Source organism: Ooceraea biroi, chromosome 1 (genome assembly GCF_003672135.1).
Source record: "Ooceraea biroi isolate clonal line C1 chromosome 1, Obir_v5.4, whole genome shotgun sequence".
Classification (NCBI taxonomy): Eukaryota; Metazoa; Arthropoda; class Insecta; order Hymenoptera; family Formicidae; genus Ooceraea; species Ooceraea biroi.
This window is the reverse complement of record NC_039506.1, coordinates 2196789-2215844: the sequence shown is the minus strand read 5'-3', so window position 1 is coordinate 2215844 and position 19056 is coordinate 2196789. Positions and strand designations below refer to the sequence as shown.

Below are 19056 nucleotides of genomic sequence, written 5' to 3'. Positions count from 1 at the left end.
AGAGACAGCAGCAGGAGTGACGAAGAGATACAGCTAGTAGAGCAGCGGAGTGCGAGAGGAGGAGCGATAGGGGGAGGAGAAGGGAGGAGAAGACAGAACAGACACAGAGAGCGCGCGTCCGAAATTTCGGTGGGAAAAAGTTTCCTACCTTTGGAGCCGGGTTAAAGAGTACTGGCGGGGCACTCTCTCTTTCTCTCTCTCTCTGTTTTCTCGTCAGAGCGACGTCATATAGCCGTAGGCGTAGCTTCGACGCTCGTCAAGTCGCGCCATTTAATACAACAAGCGATGGCACACGCTCGAAGGTGGTAGAACCGACGATCGGTCGGCGATGGCCGCGGCGACGGCAGCTCACCACTGAGAACACCGAGGTCGTTCCATGTCCCTCGTTCGAGCGGTGGTGCACGCGACCCCGCCCATTAAAACCCGGGGCCCTGTCCAGACGCGCAGAGCCCGCACACCCGAACGAGAAGCCTAAAGAGAGCCTGACCCGCGTCCCCAAGTACTACCCGCGTGACACACGTTCTCGCACGCCCGATTAATGCGTGACGAAGCACGGTGCCGACCGCGACTCTCCGCTCTGCCGAGACTGTCTATCTCTCCTCCTCCTCATCCGCCTCCTCCGCCTCCTCCGCTCACCCACCCCTCCCCCGCTGCTCGCTCCCTCGTCGCTACGTCAATTTCTCTCTCGCGCGCTCCGTTACCAGTGCTGGCTTTAGGCGCTATAACGATCGAGGCTCGAGCGAGCAACATGCGGGCTCAGCGCCAAGAGGTAGAAATCGCTGAAATGTCGCGTGTCCCGATTGCCCAGCGTTTAGTATTTCTAGTCTACGGTTATAGTCGTATTTTACGACTCGACGTGCAGTTTCCTCGATTTCTCTTGGACATCGCAATATGTTGTGGATTCAGTAAATTGACGAGGGGGGAGCGTCGAGTTACCTCGATTGGGGCGCGAATGCATGTAAAGCTGGCATTGCACGCGACGATACTGCGTTGCAGCTTTATCAACGTTCCCTCGCTTGTTGACGTCAGGTTGTCACGGATTTCGAACGTGACCGCTACAAGTTAATAGTAGCGCCACTTGCCGGCAAAAAAGATGAAACAAGGAAGCATCGATATTATCGACGAAAAATTTATACTTTAAAAGTAACGTCAAAGAAAAAAAATGTTAAATATTCGATAAAATTTATATTAGACGTTACTCTCATACCTTTACATCTTCAAATTAAGCATTTCTGAGTGGAATATATCTAGATACTCATTTATGACTATTGATTAAAACACCTAACCTACAAAATCTGCTATATTTCTATAAATTAATGTACTTATAAAATCTGTTTATTTTTAAATCTTATATTCAATCTTCTACGTTTATTTATTAAAAAATGTATGTTGCAAACTCGGTATGTATTAAAAAATGTCAATCTCAACCTTAAATGCACAAGTATCTAGATATGAATATCCAAGGTGAAAATGTCCGATTCGTCCATATTCGACGAATAATGGCGCGGTCAATTCCGCATTGCGCATATTCCGCACCATGGGACGCGCCATAATTATTCAAGTTACAGCTTCTAGTTACATTCACTCTAGTTACCTTTCCCTCACGATATAACCATTGCAGCAACGTTGGCAATCTTGACGCGAAGCGTCTCGCGTCGTCTCGTCGTCTGCATCGAGGTGCGAGTGACAGTTCGTCTGTGTCAGTCTGTGTTATTGACAGTTAAATGTCGACGGAACGTTGGCGTGAACGGTGCTTCGCATGATGAGCGACTACGTGAAGTTGGCGGCGGACGTGCGCGATGCCGCGATGCTTCGCGCCGCGGTGCCGTGAGAGCCAGTCGTGGAGCAAGCAAGCGACGGCGCCTGATCGAACGTCTTCGTCGTCGCCTTTTATCTATCTGCGAGATTCGGTCCACTCGGACTCGCGCTTTGGATTTTCTCGTCGGAGCGTTCCATGATTTACGTCGCGTACGCGGACGTTCCTCGCGTTTGATCGCGCCTCGCGACTTCCATGATCACGATGTGAGCCCGCTTCGAGAATCAAGCGATCAAATCGATCATTATTATCGTCTTCGTAACTGTCATCGACGCTGCCATCGACGCTGTTGACTGTGGTGGCTTCAGCAATTTTCCGAAAGCTTTTCTCGACAGTTTGTCGGTAACACAGCAGCTGTCAGCAGTGCTAAAAACGCGGCAGGTGTTCTCATGACGCATCGTGTGTTTCCCCGATCATGACAATCGTGATCTGTAGTCGTGGATGGAAAATTGACGGCAACTGCTAGCCGCGCGATCAATTTCTCATCGATGCGTCTGTCTTCCGTACAACGCATCTCGTATGTACGCCTGAGGATGGCATCGCTGCAACTGCAACTACGGATTTTCTAGGGATTTTCCAGCGGTTTTTTGCGGACTTTCCTCCGATAACGCTTGATTTGCGAGGATAAATCCTTAATTAATTCCATTAATAGAAAATTCCCTCTGATGATCGATAATTCCGACGGTACGAACTCGTTCGTGAATTTACCGCGAGTTTTCTCGCAGCGAGGTGAGTTTCCGCGGATGAATTATTCATGACGGTGTTTGTGCAGTGGATAGGATCCTTTAAAACGTCACGAGCTTTTCACGACTGCGAAGTGCGATGCAAATCCAGTAAAAAGCAACAAAGTCGACACTCATATTTAATAACACTCTGTTAATATAGAATATGTATGAGTTTTCTCCGTAAAGAGATAAACCAAGAACGTTTTCGACAAAACTATAAGAACAATTAGTCGTATATATATAAAGACTTATTAACTTTACATTTTTATGTTAGAGTTTATCATATGTACAACTATATGTATAAGTTTTGCTCTTCCGTCTCTCTATTTCATTTTTACTTCTTTTATTTATTTATATTTCTCCAGAACTTTGAAGTCAAAATTAATATTTCTGATTGTTTCTTATGAGCCATAAGGAATTAGTTGAATGCAACAGTCGTTGATTCTCGTTGAAAATTGATATCATACTTTGCAGAGGAACAGAGAAGGGACACCTTGAAATGTGAAAATATTTAATTAAAAGTCAGGTGAATGCTGTAAAAAGACTCGTCAGGAAAAAGAGCAAGTTAAAAACGAAGGATAATAGAAAATTCGGCATGATCCGTGGCGGAAATAAAACCTACCTGGAAACATTAGGCGGGGTAGTGGAGGCATGGAAGCCGAAGCTGACCAACCGTCTCATCAGAGGCTCTTCAGGAGCACCTTGCCATCACCGGCAATATCCGGATTAGACGTCGTGGAAGCGTTACATCAAGTACAATTCATCTCTTTTACCGATATATTTAATTGTATCTCTCAATACTCCAACAATTGCCTTCACCATTACAGACGGTCGTGTCGTTACGTTCGGCTTTGGAGTTGTCGCGCAAGGAGCTCCGTCGATTGCAGGAAAGCGTCGGCAATTATCCTGGTGAGAATTACGTCGACGTGGTGAGCCGTCTGGCCCTCGAAAATCACATCCTCAGGCGGAGAATCTTGAGGAGGAGCTGCGAATTTTCGAGCGATGCGGCGACCAGTCCGCCACCTCAGTCGAGAGACGCCCAACTCGTCGTAGAAGCTCGCATGGAGTAAGCACGCTTTTATTTAGCTGGATAAATACGCGGTAACGGTGGATTCTTCGACGTACAGAAGGGCACAGTTGACAGACTGGTATCACTCACCGAGTTCTTCCGTGCCCAGTGAAACAGCACATCCTGCGCAAACCACCATGGACACATCCCAGAAGAAGGTCACTACCGACACTCAGAACATACCAACAATACAGAATCAACCAGCCTCTGATCAGAGCAGTAATAGCAGCAGCGGCAACGAGAGTCCCGATCCATCTTCCCGCGCCCCCAAATTACAAGCTTTATCGAAATCCTCCAAAGCTGCAACCAAAGGCACGGCTGGTCCGATAGAGATTATGGAAGCAACATCTACAATTCTGAATGTTCCACAGAGTGATAATCGCAAATCCTCGACTTCAACAACGAACGCGATTAGCAACGAAGAAGAGCCTCGAATAGAGATCACAGGTAGGATTAGCCGCTTTCTCTCAATTCACGATCTGTGAGCGTGTTAATTGTAATTTTATTACAATCATTGCGGACGAATCCTCTTAAAGGGAAATTATAATTTTGTTTCAGACACGAGTGTGGGCCACTTAGACGTACCTGAGAAGGACACCGAGGATTTGAGCCTGAAATCCATCTCTGAGGGCGACAATTCCATGTTTAGCGATCACGCGGATCAGTCACAAACGCCTCAGCAGAGCCAACCGGGCGATTCGTCGAGACCGAACGAACACTCGGAAAACGAGTCGGAGGAGTTGGATGACATCGAGCTGATATTTACGACGGATGAGACCTGTCGCGACCTCGGTCTGCAGGAGGACTTGGTGTCCATCACGGAGACGGAGTCTTGGCAGCACGCGGGCGCCGGTAGCGACGGCCAACCCATCTTACTCAAGTACACGAAATCGGCGGAGGGCGAATCGTTGGTGTGCAACGGCGAGAAAACCAGCTCCGTCGAGGAAGCCGTCTCCTCGCAGAGCTCCAGCATCGACCGCGAGGAGAGCGTCGACAGATTCGACGAGAGCTCCAACACCAGGCTCAACAAGATGTGGTCGCAATGCTCTGTCCTGGTCGAGACGGACATCAGCAAGTGCGGCGTACTGGAAGATGCTGAAAGCTCCGCGGGATCGTCCCTGCGACATGCCGCGAGGAGAAACACCTTGGCTGCGCCACCGACGACCTACAGGTTTCTAAAACTTTGGATAATTTGCTTCGCAGGATTTCGTGAATATTTTTTTATGAGAGAGATCGAGAGATTTTACATTTGTATGTAACACGTTGCTTATTTCTTTTCGCCAACTAGTCGAATAGAATCATTATTGAAATTCCATATTTTATAAATTTGTATACTTTATTATCATTACAATTTGCAAACGTTTAGTCAGTACATCGTCCTTTCAGACCTATCATTCACCGTGAAGCTCTGGCTGGTAGTCGGAGAAAGAGCTCTGCGCCGTTGCGACCAGTGATGGATCGCAGCAGCGGTGCACGAAGAGAGTCCGGTGCCCAAACCGATATATCTGCGCTTCCAGCACAATGGCGGTCCGAGAGCTATCTGGCACACAAGGTCGCGCATACCTTTACAACGTTACCAAGCAAGTTCGCTCTACCGACAGGAGTATCCGGTCGATTGAAACTGTCGGACAAAACTCGAGAAGCTAGGAGAGTGATGTTATCGGACATCAGCTTTACTAGCATGGTACCGGAATTATCGAGGAGTGCAGATCATCTGTGTCACGATCCACATGCCCAGGTAAAGTTAACACGTAAAAGTAAAACAAAAATTTAACAGTATTAAAAAGAAAATCATAAAGTTATTGGGGAAATAATTCAATTTAATATTTCATCTCGTAATACATAATAATTGTAATAAAATTCAAACTAAAACTTCGAGCTTAATTAAATTTAAAAATATTTCTTAAAGGACGTATGATTAACAAAAGGTACGGTGTCTTTTTTTTAAGACGTGTTTCAACTCGCGCGGCTGCGGTCTTCGTACACCGGAAGTCCACAGACGCGAATCTCTGGGTTCGCCCGCGGGCTATTGGCCGCGTTGCAATCCCGCAACCGGCCTACCAAGTCCCTGCGACTGTCGGTTGTCGACAGATCTGTATCCTTCGCGTTATCGCGGGTCTCTGACATCGATACCATCACCCGGTCTTGAGGTCGTTGGCGGTCCGCCACGAAGGCATTCCTGGAGAGCAACCGCGGCGTCCTTCGACACATGGAGGGTTCCAGTTGCGACTTCCACGCCGCGTCCTACGTGGTCCTCGATGCCGTCCTCTCCGACACACGTGCATCCTCCGACAACCTCCTCCAAAACTTCAAAAAGTACGCCAAAGAGGACGCGATCCAAGGTGACGTTCCAAGGTATGATATTAAAGATCCTGCTGTACTTTTAAGCAAGCTAAAGAGGAAGAAGGGCTTGATATTGCGGCAGAAAATGAATTTACCACGACAGAGAAAGTAATCGGAATTTTCAGAGTGTCCAATGACGCGTGGTAGTCTACCCAACTTGCGTTCAGAATCGATCGGCGGTGAGAATAGCGGCGATTCCACCGAATCATTGATCGACGAAGCGGAGGATTACCTGCGGCGCAGCATCGACTCCATGCTGACCATCTCGAGTGCCAGCACGGATTATTGGAGTAAACAAAGGCGAAGAAGGGCGCGGAGACATTCAGAGCCTGACTTGATTCACGATTGGCATCTTCCCCAGGATACCAGGCCATATTTGCCAAAGGTATCACTATACCGCTGCGTCTATGTGATTTTCACACGTGAATCACTCGACTCGAAATCGTTTCATGTGCATAATCGATTGAATCTTCGTGCGTCTTTCAGATACCAAGGGATCTCAAACTAGATCACCTCGTGAAAGTCATATCGCCGGAGGGCAGAGTCCTCCAGGGTCGCGTAAGATACGTAGGTCCTGTCCCAGGTCGAGAAGACGCGCATGTAGGCGTGGAGTTACCGTCTGTCAACGGTTCATCCGACGGTACCTTTCACGGCAGGAGATTTTTTGATTGGTAAGCTCGGAGAAGCTTCCAAGGAATATCTTCCGGATAATATTAATTATTAAAGTTGAATATTTTTCAAATATCACGTTCTTTTATTTGAAACTACAGAATTAAAAAAAAAACAAAGAAGAAATAAGTAAGCGTGTTCGATATCTAGTCGATATCGACCGCATCGTTTTCAGCTTTAATTAATAATAAATATCTCATTAACAGCGAGCCAGATCGGGCGATCTTTGTTCCGTTCAAAAAGGTGGTGCTTGCCTGGTGCACCACTTGACCCGAGGCACCTGCTTCCATGGTCACACCTCGTATTCTGCTCTCCCAGTACACCATGTGAGGACTCGGCGATACGTGAGCCATAACTATGGATTATCATTCTTGAAAGCTTAGCCGATCCGATCAACGAGGTAATGTGACTGCTTCTGATTTTTTATGATTAATTCTCTCATTCCCATACGGAATTGTACCTGTCTTAACTACTGTGTTAAAATAGTCGGAATTAAGGGACATTTGGACGTCGCGATAGCAGATTCAGCAAGATATACCTTGAAACTTAACGCGTAACGAGCCGTTTGACGTTCCATTGTATACGTAACAATGAGTATTATATGACTAGTCTAATACTATATGTACAAGATATCACAGATCTCTCCCGTGACATTCGTTAATTACAGATTTCTAAGTATTTAGAGACTAATACTGGACGCTACGAGTATGTAAAACTGAAGATACGCATCACGCAACAATAACGAGTAAGTTGGGAATGGGGGAATTAAATAATAGTTTTATATAATACATACGAGTTAAAAAGGATAAAATCTCTCCCCTAATGAATTTTCGGCAAGCCAATCAAAACGATCGACGAGTTTTTATCAGATTGATTGAGAGACAACTACGTACAACAAACGCTGACATTTTATTTCGCAGCATTGTGCACGCATTGTGATCGTACTTCACCGCAAGTAACCTCGATGATGGCGAGGCTTCGCTTGCTGCGAATTATTACATTAGATTGCTAATGAGAAATGTGTTCCTTCTTCAGAGAGAGAGAAAAAAAAACAAATTTATTATTCTGACTCTGCAGTCAATCGATTATTATCAATACACACATCGAGAAGTGTCTTTCCACGCATCCCGTTACGGTCACGATTCTTGTATCGAGAAACAGAAAACTGTGTTGGATAAAAACTATATGATAAAAACCCAAAGCAGATCGTTTTTTGCCATGCATAATATTAACATTATTGCCAGGATCCCATTTTCCTCGCCAATGGTAAATCATACAATTTAATCGAAATATAAAATGAGATCCACGACAAAACCTCTTTTTTGATGTGTGTATTTTTGACTGAAATTGAAAAAAAGAATATAGAGATATAAATGTAGCCCGTAAAGACGTGCGATAATATATATATCAGAAGCTAATTTATTATCAACTTAATAATATCTTCGCGCGTTGCTTACGAACTTTCGACGAACAAATGTTTAGTGTACGTATGTATATGTATTTTACGTATATGTATATCTATCTGTACATTTTAAAGAGACACGCGTATATAAAATGTGGGCACTACACTTGGCTGTATAAAGACGAATATAATATCATATCCCCCGAGACTGTCGATGGCTCCGATGTTTGTTTTATTCGGATGCAGCAATGAGAACCGGTCGATGCGTTTTCCGCTGAATTTTTAGATCCGTATCCGAATATCTCTAGCTGAATGTTAACGTAAAAATGACAAGATGTTGCCAGTCCCCCTACACTATTTATTGTATCATAATGAATACCAGAAAATAAAGAAAACTGAGTTACAGTATAAGAGGTGCATTTTAATTCTCGAATTCTGTTTAATATCGAAAATATCCTCTCGTGTCCTCTTCGAAAGAATTTTTCAAGTTCCAATTCTTAATTTCATGCATAAGTCTCTTTCTCTTTGCGTTGCATATGCATTATACATTATTTTTTTAATTACTACATCATTAACAATAAATATTCCCAGGGCGCTCCGTTCTATTTAATAAAGTTGGAAAATTACAAACGATGAGCCGGATAGTCAGCATACCAACTAAAGGCTCCGTTGGAACCGGTGTGTCCCCCGTAGTCAACGTAATCCAGCACACGTACGGCCGATCGCTCGGAACGCTGTATCTCGGGATCATCCTGGTGAATAACGCTGTTGGGTACGTGCACGTATGCCTCCGTTTGTCGGGGCACTCTCGGCAACGACGGTGTGATTGGATTCACCTCGATTATGTCAATGCCGTCGATACCGTCAACGGGAATCGCGATGTAACGACGTCCGCCTAGTACGGCGCAAATTGCGCACAGCAGAAACAGCGTGATGCTCTGAAAAATCCGATTATATAGAGATTTAATTTTGTTTTTAATTGATACGTATGGGTATATATGCGTGTGTGTATTATTTACCAAATTGTTCGTCATCTTCATGATGAACTGATAGCAAACTTAGTAATTCGGTTCGTTAAACTAAAGAGAAAGGCTCTGTCACCGCTCTTTTATACGTTTCGCTTCGCCGCAGCTTTCTAGTCTCTCTGGAAGGAACCAACAATTACATCTGGCTACTTCTTGCACCACGCTTATCCCATCGCGAATCAATTGTCGCTACTGCGACACGACCACGAGCCGTTAAAAACCTGCGGCAGAATCCCCGAAACAAATCGTTATGTTTTTCTTCCTCAAGTCACGCTTCGGCTACTTTCGATTATCCTTTCCTTTTCCCGCTTTTTTTCTCCCTCATGTCACCGCGAGTTGCTTCTCTCTCTCTCTCTCGGTGAACTACCGTTCATCGACGATTCAATAATTTCAATAAAGTTTTCAAGAAGCACTTTTATTTTCTTATTAACATACATTAATACTGAGAACTTAATATCTATCATCAATATGTCTCTGTCGCTTGATTTTGAGCAACGAAACTTCCATTAAAATAATTGGATGGATCTGTTTATCAATAATCCGATTTCCCGACATTATAGATTCCATTAATTAAATTAAATCCAATTAATGTGGATTAGATTCAATTAATGTTTGAATTCTATCTGAATTGATAACACAAAGACAATCCGATTATGATTCATTATATTCATAGTAAAATTAAAGTTGCTACTACAAACTCTTATAAATCACATTTAACGCTTTCTAATATTTATAGCATCTTCACTACAACATTTCACACAAATTTATAGCCGTTATTATTGCCAATTATGATCCTAGCATTTATAGAGTAAATATTTTATTATTATATTATTTTTAAATTTATTTTAAATATTATAACAAAAAGAACATATCTGAACTGATTTAAAGAAGGACTGTAACACGTATAAACGTTTTGGTCTATTTTGTGTTAGTTGTTGCGAAATTTACGACCTGTATATACAGAAATCACGGATTTCAATAATAAAAACTCCGTTCATTCATAGGGAAAATCAATGAATAGTGCGCGATTGGTAAGCTTACTCGCAAGCCTGAACTCGCGCGCGAATGCGCTATTCAAATTTGCGCGACGTCAAGAATTCAAGATTCAAATTTCAATTCAACTTTAATTACTATGCGGAGCTATCACGAGCTTGTCACTCCTTCGTTCCTATATTATGATGTGATCGAATTCTCAGTTATAGAGTGCGCTTCTAGCACACGCGGTGTGTTCAGTGTGACTGGACGATCACGTTCATATTTTTTGTAATAACCGCAGTACGGCTGCTTCCGTCTATTATCGTATTGTATTTTTATCTCTTGTAATGGGTGTTCTGCCCACTGAGCCACAACAGCGGAGAAGAAGAAGAAGAATTCTCAGCTCTGATTGACATATTGGAATCGTTATTAAAATACGTAGAACCGCAAAGATGCGTGTACACGAGAGAAGGACGCGTAATAACGTACAATTATTCGTACGTTGTCAATATGTGGCTCAAGGGCGGTCAGGCGTGTTGTTTACACGCTGTTATATGATGTATGCTATCACATAGGTACGTAGACACTCGCTATACATCAGAGTCTGTCGTGTTATCTGGAAACCGGTTTGCGCCGGTGCGTGTACTCGGATTTTTCATCGCACTACTCCGGGTTGTAGGAAGAGCCAGAAGCTGGTTATTGGAAAGCAGTATTATGCACTAAGCGGTGGAGTGCACATTATTGTGCAAGGTAATTGTGGCGAAATTTAATCTGGTTGTTGAGACTGGTGCACCTTGAGGGAATCCGTTTTTCGAGGTACGTAAGAGTAGACTGAAGGACTCTCCATTACAAAGACAACTTTAGGAAACTTGTGTATCGAATATTATCTTGAATTTGTTCGAATTACTTTGATCCTTCAGCCAGGAACGACGATGAGTCTGCCAGGTCTACCGCAAGTTCTGGTAACCAGCAGCGACGTACCGTTAGCCGCCCTCGACTTGCTTCGAACAAAGTAAGTTTCGATGAATTTTTGCGGTGTGTAAATAAATTGTGCGATGTTGCGCTTTATGATTTTCATGTTTTTCATTATACAGATGCAACTTGACAATTTTACCAGGCCCTATAAGTACTCGAGAACAAGTGTTGCAAGCGCTTCCAGGTCAAGACGCTGTGTTTCTCGCTGATCATCAAATTGTCAATAACGAGTTCCTCGATGTTGCTGGTAAATCCATCGCAATATGTTCAAAACATTTGACATACAAGAGTCTTAAACACTTTTGGTAAAAAGCGATTTAATTTAATACTATCTTTTAGGTCCAAATTTAAAAGTTGTGTCGGCAATGTCCGCCGGATATGATCACTTGGACGTTCCAGCTATTAAGAAAAGAGGAATCAAGATTGGACATACGCCAATGGTGCTGTCCGCTGCAGTTGCAGAAATTGCTGTGTTTTTGATGTTAGCCGCAGCAAGACGCACCCACGAGGGTCGCACGATGCTGGAACAGTAATAGATATCTTATCTTGTTTTAGATTAAATTTATTTAATGTACGAAGCTCCCCCTTACTCAACACTTAACTGGTAGGATATCCAGTTCTCCAAATGACATAAATTGAGAACACGTACTTTGAATATTTATATCATTTTCAAAAATGATTTTCTGCATAAATATTTAATAATGCAAAATTTACAATTAAAATTCATATATTATTAAAAAGTAGAAAGTTAAATTTCAATAGAAATTTTAATAGCTTGTCAGCTGAGTGTTAAAAAATTTGTTAAGACTTATTAGTAAAAAATTAATACATATAATCATTATAGTTCACAAATATCAGATATATCCTATTTTTAAATACATGTGGATTTTTTTCTGATAATGTTCCGTCCAATTAAGGGGTCAGACAGAAAGGAGACCGCAATGGTTGCTGGGACAGGATTTACAGGGCTCTACAGTCGGCATTTTTGGTTTGGGAAATATTGGTCAAGCTACCGTTAAGCGATTAACCGGCTTCGAAGTGGGACGCTTTATCTACACCGGACACTCGCGCAAGAAAGCAGGTGTGTTCACGGTCCATCGGGAAATATATTTTTTTTAGACAACTTTTCATACAAATCGCCTTTCAAAACACGTAACATGCTTCAGGAGATGAACTTGGGGCGACGTTTGTATCTCTGGATGAGCTTTTAAAAGAAAGTGACTTCCTCGTAATCTCCGCTCCGTTGACCAACGAAACCAGAGAGCTCTTCAACGACGAAGCTTTCGACAAAATGAAGAAAACGGCCATCCTCGTGAACATATCTCGTGGCCAACTCGTCGATACCGGGTCGCTCGTGAGAGCTCTTCGGAATAAGAAGATATTCGCCGCCGGGCTCGATGTTACTGATCCGGAACCGCTACCACCGGGTCATCAACTTCTGAAGCTACCTAATGTCGGTCGGTTGCTCATTTTGTTTCTTGTTTGTTTTTTCTTTAATTGATTCAATATAATTGAGATTATTAAGGTATAATAGAATTTGCTAATTCGCGAGATTCAAAAACTTTAAAGCTGCGTCTGATGTATTGTTATTTATATATGTATAATGCAAAAATCATGTCATTAATTTGTATTTTACAATTGCAGAAATCGTGCCACATATTGGCAGCGCAACCCTCAAAACCCGCAGTGACATGGCATTGACCGCAGCACAGAACATTCTCAATGGTCTTGAGGACAAACCTTTAATTTATCCTTTATAGTAAATCACTTTTATTATATGCTTGTGTTTCTTATAAGATTATTTTCATCTAATAAATATCACTAGATACAATTATTTATTTATATCTAATTTAATAGAAATCTCGTCAATTTTTACATCATGATTGCATGTAACTTGATAGGCTTTGATCTCAATCTGAGCGTCCATATAATCATTTGAATGACTGAACAGTTTCGCTAGTACAAAGCGGATTATCTAGACTCTGAAAAGTTTTCGTGTGCTTGTCAAATTTAATTCACCACATTATATTGGAATAGTTTTATAAAAAATGCTGTACATCCTCGAAAATTGTATAACATTAGTACTGTGTCAGTGTATTTGTAAGTGTTCCTTGAAAATTTCATAAGAAAGTTTTCAATTTCTTCGAATTCTCAGAGAGCTCTTTTTTACAATCACAATTTCAATTGATCGCTATTTACTGTGCTACTTAATACTAAAGATTGGGAACTTTTAACAAATATCAAATTTTATAAAAGATGTATATCTCCACTGAACAACAGAACATCTGCTTCAAAAATACTTTTGAAACGATTACCTTGCAAATTACCTTTCTCTGTAGAATAGAATAGTTTTACCTTGAAATAGTATATATAATTCGCAAAATACGGTTCTCCCAACGTTGTATGTACAAAAGCGCAAGTAAGTAGAAGTATGAGAAGGAATCTGTTGTCTTTAAGAAGAAGTAGCGTGTGTCCGATGCAGCACGAGCACTGTCTGTGCAACGTTCGCAGCGACAGATTCATATCTGAGTTCAGCGTTTATCACCCATAATGCACAACAGGTAACCATCAGGCCTCCACTACTGCATTCTTTAAGCTACTTAGGATAGGATCAATCTTACTTTCCAACGATAATATGTGGCCGGTGTTACAACTGTGACTAGCGATGAAACTGACGACCAGTGGCAACTTGTTCATCTGGATTACCTGAGTAGACAATTTCTCAAATAACATATCCTTATTAATACGAATCGTTACGCACGTAATCTCTCTCGTCACACGCTTTACCTGGTAATTACTGTACATGCATATGATAGTTTTGTTTTTGCCAAGACCAAGTTTGCTTCCCTGGTCTGTAGCCATTCCGAAGGTAGATAAGAAACTAGCTCTTATAGCTAATTCCGGTGCCTTCTCGTTGGCTACAAATATGACAGGTACTCCATCCCTATCTGTAATTAATATGCTATGCAGACCCTCTACATCGCTTAACAGTCCATAGAGAAACTTCTTCAATTCCTAAAAAAAAAGTTCAACATAGCTTTAACAACAGCACAAAGATAACGTTGACTTCGAATGAGAAAAATTTTCAAAATTTTTGCACATATGTTGTTTTCTTTGTATAATTTTTTTTATACAATGTTACAAATATTCCAAAAATTCGTGCTGGCTCCCATCGATGTATGTTCACAGATATTTTACATGATTCTAAACAAGGTATATATACATATAACCTCAAAATTGTCTATAACTTTCGGCCTAATGCAAGAAGCAATACTTTGTCAAATGGTCAACTTACCACAGCCATTTTTACCGAGAAATGCACAAAATTTTTATCTGGTCGGGGGAAAGAGACTTCTTTAATCACACACGGCCATTGAACGTTATCACGGCCTTGTTTGATATCGCGCTGTGCCTCAATATGATGTTACAACTGTCACAGTGCCTACTATACTCGGTGCTGTAGCTATACAGCAGTGACGTAAATAACATCATACAGGGTGTCTTAGAAGAAGAGATCAATATTCTGGGAAATTATCGATCATTTTAAGCAAAACTGTTATCCGAACGGTTTCCAAGATAATTTGAATTGACGAGAGGACACGAACATTTTGCTTAACATTTTCCTCCAGGAACATCCTATATTGTAGCAATTAGACAAGCCACATGTGAGACAAGCTCTGATTCATAAATTGTTGGATGCAGTACGTGGATCATGGATTAAATAAAAATTTTACAAAAAAGATTAAAAACTAAGCAGGGTAACACAATTGAAAAAATAATTTTACTTTTGATATGAATTTAATTTAACGTTTACATGCCTATAGAGATACATCTTAATGTAAAAAGTAGCGTATTCTTTCATATAATGTTATACAAACATTTTAACATCTCATAGTATCAGTAGAGGCATATTATATATAGAGTACCCATAATCTATTAAATTAACTACGTAGTACTATGTATAAAAAGTCTGCGATATTGCAAAAGAAAAAGTCATATCACAGAAGAAGCGTGCAATATGACTTATTGTTTCCAAGAATGCCAAAGATATATTTTTGTCCTTTTCTTATATACAAATATTAAATTTGTGATATATATATATATATGTTATTATTAAAAATTCAGTTAATTCTCATTTACTCTTCTGGCCAAGGCTTGCCGATGCCCTGGGACGCGCCCATCCTGGACGGATCTTGGCTCGGATAGTGTATGGGAGTCGTTCCTGGTGGGAAAATCGGTGCCGCAGCTGTGGCGGTAGTCGCTATTTGTGGCGGGAACATAAACTGAGGTGCGACAGGCGGTGGCGGTATCATCATTGGTGGCATCATGCCAGGGGAAGTCTGAAGATTGAAGAAATTGTTGCCCATACTCTCCGGCGGCGGTGGTAACGCTCCAGGCAGTCCTGGGACGGGCTCGAGGATCTCTCTCGTCGCTTCTGCCGCAGATATGGTCTGCCTGCCCTGAGAACGACCCCACTTTATAGTGAGCCGTCTTCCACCTAGTATCAACTTGTTGAAGGTTCTCTCCGCTGCTGCTTCAGCGGCGCTCCTTTGTGTATACTGAATAAAGGCACACTGCTGACGCGGTACCATGGTGACCGAACGAATCTCGCCGTACTGGTAGAAATGGTCACGCAGCTGTTTCTCCGTCAACACGTCGCCCAGATTACCAATGTACAATGTTGTAATGGATTTGTCCTCGGGTGGATCGAGTTTCGGCATGGCTGCTGCCCGTCGCATCAATTTATCTGCCACTGGATCGTTCACGCCATAATAACGATCCTTTATGTTCTGATCGGCCAGCGGATCGTCGGGATCTGTCGGTTTCTCGTGCCGATACGGGCACTCCTCGCCTCTCTTGCACTCGCCCTTTACCCAAAATGAACATATGTGTGGTCTGTTCCTTTTATAGTAAGGGCTCGTCCTCGCCAGTTTCATGAGCAGATCACTGGCTGCAGCGGACTTGCCAACAGCACCAGCTGGTGTTGTCGGATCAATCTTGCCGATCTCATTGTCTATGTTTTGCACGTAGTACTCCTTGTTCACATCCGAACGTGGCAGGTCGTCCTTGATCTTTAGGGCAGCATCACGAACCTGAATGGGCAGCCCGTATTCCAGATCTAACAGACACGTCTGACAGACGTTCTTCAGACGACTGCACGTCTGGCAAACTTCGGTCTTCTTAAATCGCATTCTTGCTCCTGGACACCATCTAAATACCGTGAACGGCCGCATGCAGATCTTGCACTCTTTCCCATATTTTTCCTTTGTCTGTAAATAAAAATTATAGCATTATGAAAAGGATGAAAACTGAGATTTTTAATATTTAATGCTTAGTATGAGTTACTTACCATGCGAATGTATGGATTGTCGCCTAAGCACGTTTGGCATAGTATCGGGAACTCCTATACAGACAAAACAAACCGAAGTCAGTACGACGAGGTATTTGCAAGTGCGTTATAGAAATATAACCTTGTTATGTTAACATTATCGCAAAGATCTTTTACACTTACCGCGTCCTCCCAATTTTGTCTGTTATACGTATTAGTAGTTTTTGACGTGGCCATTTTGCGTATACCAATTTGCTTTCAACTATTCGTACGAAAGAGAGACGCCTCTAACAACACGCACTGCACCCTGCCAGCTTCCTCACAGAAAGGGAATTGAAGGGAGTGTTGACAGAAATGGCGATGAATCTGCGCTTCATTACAGGTCGAACTTCTCACGCATGCGCAATGGAAATCGCCATGCGCATGCGCGAACAGTGATTTGCTATGGTTGCTTTCCAGCAAAGATGACCATTGGTTACACAAAAGCATTTTATTGGTTATTTCTCGAGAGTCCCATTTGTCCATAGTTGCGATCTGACGCCGCCAATCACACACTCATCGTGCTAGGGACATTGGAATCCATGAAAGTATCGGATGCTATATTTTCATTAGAAGAAAACACTACTGCCCCGATATTGAGTTGTATCACTACATCGCTTTTTTATCAGAGACAATAGAGATCAGTAAACTTATTGCGGACTTTTTGGAAGTTATTAAATAAAGATTGTAGACAATAAAAGAACACCTACGTTATCGCAATCAGCTTAACAGCGTCGACGTTTATAAAATAACGATCCATTTACCTGAAAGATCAGCGTTTTCAATTGGCCGATTCAAATTGCCCTTCCAAAACGCTAACTCTATGGAAAATATGCTTATAACAATTTGTACAAATTACATAAATGGAGGAGTACATTATGGGAATTTTTAAATAAGTGTACAAATAACATATTACATTTAAATATATATAATAAATGCTATATACGTATGCCTGAATGATACAGAGTGATCAATGTATATTTTACATGCGAAAAGGAAAGTATATGACAACTACCTATATCGACGTAAATAAAATTTCAAATTATAGGTTTATTGCAACAAATAATTATATAGACTTATTTTTTTAAATATTTTATATAGGAAAGCATTTTTTTCTATTTTTATACACTGTTTACTCGCTATGTCCTGCAGCTCTGCGCAATAATACGTATATTTTTTCTTTGATCCAATCCTTATTATATGGCGCATAGGTATTTGTTGACTTTTGATATACGAGACATGATAAATCCGTTAGTTGGTCGACAAAATCGAACAACTGACTGATATCATACGTAATAGTTGGGGTATTTGGATTTCGTCTCTTTAGATGTTCTTCATAAATTTTACAAACACCTGCAAAAAAATCCAATTAATTAATTAATATTCGTATCCAAATAATTATTATAGAAGTATTATAGAAATATATACAAATATGTAAGCATATTTTATATAACAATTTAAGTATAAAATGTACAAGGCAAGAAAACCATCTATATCGATTAGTAATTTTTCTGTATCTCTAATATTTCTTAATATTGAAATTAATGCTATATAATGTTACCTTCCATACATTCATTAACACTTTCATAATCCGAGTATGTTCTTGTTTCAGGCCTGTGGCCAGGCTGTACCAGTAGTATGGTATGAGACTAAAAAATTAAATAAAAACAAGCATTAACAGTTGCAAAAGTACAAAGACATATTGTTTTTAATAAACGTATATCACATCAAATAATCATAATCAAATTCTTTCTCATTTAACAGATTGCCAATTTCTATTATACGCTACTTGTCTAGATTAGCACAGACATTCTGTGAACAGTTTCGAATAAAACAGTTTATTGCACAATTAATTTTTATATATCTTTGTTTCAACTTCAAATCTCTACATTTATGTCTCTGATGTTTACGTCTGACATCTTTCAATAGGAAATCGAGGTAATCCAATAAACATAGAAATTTCGCGAACCATCCCAAATTATGGAATGTTCTGTTTCGTTGCTATTATGAACTTAAATGTCATGCGGAAATCAAACCGTAGTAACAGCTTCGTGCAAAAACTGATATAACGAAGCTGATTATCTATTATGGACATAGTAAGATAAACCAAGCGTGTTCTCTGCAATATCAAGTATCAAATAAAAAAGGATAGAAAGCACATGTAATATAGCTTTCTCTCTCTAATAACAGAAGAACGAAGTGATCGTATATAAACAATCGAGAACGATGTTCACTCCCCCACTCTTCTTTTATTAGAGAGAGAAAGCTACATTACCTTTGCTTTCTATCCTTTTCTACCTGATATTTTTGCCAAGTGGAGAACACACTCTATGTCAATGATCACGGATAAATAGATAACGAGGTTAAAACCTCGACAAAGTGAAAACATGAATTTCCTTACCATGTTTGTTTAGACGCTGCTTGCTAAAGGGATGCAAGATAGCTGAACCAAGTTGAACTACTGATAGATACTGACAGCAATCCGTAGAATTCTTCAACAAGCACTGAAAGATACACACACTCAATTTACAAATAAAAGATTGTCGGTGATGCCGACGGTGCCTATGATTGTCAACTGTGGTCGACTGATCGTCAACCATCTTTATAACCTTCGATAATGTATTTCTTGTGATGGTTTAGCTTCATCTAGAAACATACCATACTGGAATTATCAATACGATTATTGGTC

General features: G+C 41.1%; 7 protein-coding genes across 10 annotated transcripts in view; 2 read left to right on the top strand and 5 right to left on the bottom strand.

Annotated features, from left to right (window-relative positions):
* LOC105280315 (RING finger protein 44) overlaps nucleotides 1–619 on the bottom strand; it is a 37191-nt gene extending 36572 nt beyond the window's left edge. Inside the window, exon 1 of the mRNA XM_020032001.2 lies at nucleotides 149–619. The gene's annotated coding sequence lies outside the window, so the exon portion shown is untranslated. The remainder of the gene's footprint in view (nucleotides 1–148) is intronic.
* A 1025-nt stretch (nucleotides 620–1644) lies between these two features.
* LOC105280314 lies at nucleotides 1645–8435 on the top strand. Of its 3 annotated transcripts, none has more exons than XM_011340759.3 (10): nucleotides 1645–2545; nucleotides 3064–3294; nucleotides 3369–3607; nucleotides 3720–4057; nucleotides 4169–4781; nucleotides 4997–5348; nucleotides 5560–5965; nucleotides 6079–6338; nucleotides 6440–6624; nucleotides 6829–8435. In XM_011340759.3, the coding sequence occupies exons 2-10, from the start codon at nucleotides 3193–3195 to the stop codon at nucleotides 6890–6892; spliced, it is 2559 nt and encodes an 852-aa protein (XP_011339061.1). In that variant the 5' UTR covers nucleotides 1645–2545; nucleotides 3064–3192; the 3' UTR covers nucleotides 6893–8435. The 3 variants fall into 3 exon arrangements, with proteins under 3 accessions (XP_011339061.1, XP_011339059.1, XP_011339060.1); XM_011340757.3 differs by having other exon boundaries at nucleotides 3016–3294; XM_011340758.3 differs by having other exon boundaries at nucleotides 1645–2649; nucleotides 3016–3294.
* Nucleotides 8436–8444: 9 nt separating this feature from the next.
* LOC105280313 lies at nucleotides 8445–10090 on the bottom strand. Its single transcript, XM_011340756.2, has 2 exons — nucleotides 9044–10090; nucleotides 8445–8962 (listed from the first exon to the last, which is right to left on the bottom strand). Exons 1-2 carry the CDS (start codon nucleotides 9062–9064, stop codon nucleotides 8648–8650), a joined length of 336 nt encoding a protein of 111 aa, XP_011339058.1. The 5' UTR covers nucleotides 9065–10090; the 3' UTR covers nucleotides 8445–8647.
* A 273-nt stretch (nucleotides 10091–10363) lies between these two features.
* Nucleotides 10364–12830, top strand: LOC105280311 (glyoxylate reductase/hydroxypyruvate reductase). 2 transcript variants are annotated; one of them, XM_011340754.3, is made up of 8 exons: nucleotides 10364–10599; nucleotides 10704–10840; nucleotides 10945–11036; nucleotides 11119–11246; nucleotides 11339–11528; nucleotides 11917–12080; nucleotides 12166–12456; nucleotides 12644–12830. In XM_011340754.3, exons 3-8 carry the CDS (start codon nucleotides 10957–10959, stop codon nucleotides 12757–12759), a joined length of 969 nt encoding a protein of 322 aa, XP_011339056.1. In that variant the 5' UTR covers nucleotides 10364–10599; nucleotides 10704–10840; nucleotides 10945–10956; the 3' UTR covers nucleotides 12760–12830. The 2 variants fall into 2 exon arrangements, with proteins under 2 accessions (XP_011339056.1, XP_019887559.1); XM_020032000.2 differs by lacking the exon at nucleotides 10364–10599 and having other exon boundaries at nucleotides 10620–10840.
* On the bottom strand, nucleotides 12758–14473 carry LOC105280312 (ragulator complex protein LAMTOR3-A). Its single transcript, XM_011340755.3, has 3 exons — nucleotides 14295–14473; nucleotides 13787–14014; nucleotides 12758–13705 (listed from the first exon to the last, which is right to left on the bottom strand). The coding sequence occupies exons 1-3, from the start codon at nucleotides 14301–14303 to the stop codon at nucleotides 13568–13570; spliced, it is 375 nt and encodes a 124-aa protein (XP_011339057.1). The 5' UTR covers nucleotides 14304–14473; the 3' UTR covers nucleotides 12758–13567.
* Nucleotides 14474–14778: 305 nt separating this feature from the next.
* On the bottom strand, nucleotides 14779–16694 carry LOC105280310 (pre-mRNA-splicing factor RBM22). The gene is made up of 3 exons (XM_011340753.2): nucleotides 16512–16694; nucleotides 16350–16403; nucleotides 14779–16269 (listed from the first exon to the last, which is right to left on the bottom strand). The coding sequence occupies exons 1-3, from the start codon at nucleotides 16563–16565 to the stop codon at nucleotides 15136–15138; spliced, it is 1242 nt and encodes a 413-aa protein (XP_011339055.1). The 5' UTR covers nucleotides 16566–16694; the 3' UTR covers nucleotides 14779–15135.
* Nucleotides 16695–17279: 585 nt separating this feature from the next.
* On the bottom strand, nucleotides 17280–18935 carry LOC105280307 (enhancer of rudimentary homolog). The gene is made up of 3 exons (XM_011340747.3): nucleotides 18769–18935; nucleotides 17929–18016; nucleotides 17280–17720 (listed from the first exon to the last, which is right to left on the bottom strand). The coding sequence occupies exons 1-3, from the start codon at nucleotides 18769–18771 to the stop codon at nucleotides 17500–17502; spliced, it is 312 nt and encodes a 103-aa protein (XP_011339049.1). The 5' UTR covers nucleotides 18772–18935; the 3' UTR covers nucleotides 17280–17499.
* Between the last annotated feature and the right edge of the window lie 121 nt (nucleotides 18936–19056).

Bases quoted from the DNA above. Each gene is read 5' to 3' on its own strand.
- LOC105280314 (XM_011340759.3), top strand. From the start codon at position 3,193: ATGGAAGCCGAAGCTGACCAACCGTCTCATCAGAGGCTCTTCAGGAGC. The intron at 4,782-4,996 runs GTTTCTAAAACT...TCGTCCTTTCAG, and splicing joins GCGCCACCGACGACCTACAG to ACCTATCATTCACCGTGAAG. The intron at 5,349-5,559 runs GTAAAGTTAACA...CTTTTTTTTAAG, and splicing joins GTCACGATCCACATGCCCAG to ACGTGTTTCAACTCGCGCGG.
- LOC105280307 (XM_011340747.3), bottom strand. The intron at 17,721-17,928 runs GTAACATTATAT...ATTTTTTTGCAG, and splicing joins TGTTAATGAATGTATGGAAG to GTGTTTGTAAAATTTATGAA.
- LOC105280310 (XM_011340753.2), bottom strand. From the start codon at position 16,565: ATGGCCACGTCAAAAACTACTAATACGTATAACAGACAAAATTGGGAG. The intron at 16,404-16,511 runs GTAAGTGTAAAA...TTGTCTGTATAG, and splicing joins GACAAAATTGGGAGGACGCG to GAGTTCCCGATACTATGCCA. The intron at 16,270-16,349 runs GTAAGTAACTCA...TTTTATTTACAG, and splicing joins ACAATCCATACATTCGCATG to ACAAAGGAAAAATATGGGAA.
- LOC105280311 (XM_011340754.3), top strand. From the start codon at position 10,957: ATGAGTCTGCCAGGTCTACCGCAAGTTCTGGTAACCAGCAGCGACGTA. The intron at 12,081-12,165 runs GTGTGTTCACGG...AACATGCTTCAG, and splicing joins ACACTCGCGCAAGAAAGCAG to GAGATGAACTTGGGGCGACG. The intron at 12,457-12,643 runs GTCGGTTGCTCA...TTACAATTGCAG, and splicing joins TCTGAAGCTACCTAATGTCG to AAATCGTGCCACATATTGGC.
- LOC105280312 (XM_011340755.3), bottom strand. The intron at 13,706-13,786 runs GTAAAGCGTGTG...TTGTCTACTCAG, and splicing joins GCATGTACAGTAATTACCAG to GTAATCCAGATGAACAAGTT.
- LOC105280313 (XM_011340756.2), bottom strand. From the start codon at position 9,064: ATGAAGATGACGAACAATTTG. The intron at 8,963-9,043 runs GTAAATAATACA...CGGATTTTTCAG, and splicing joins TGAAGATGACGAACAATTTG to AGCATCACGCTGTTTCTGCT.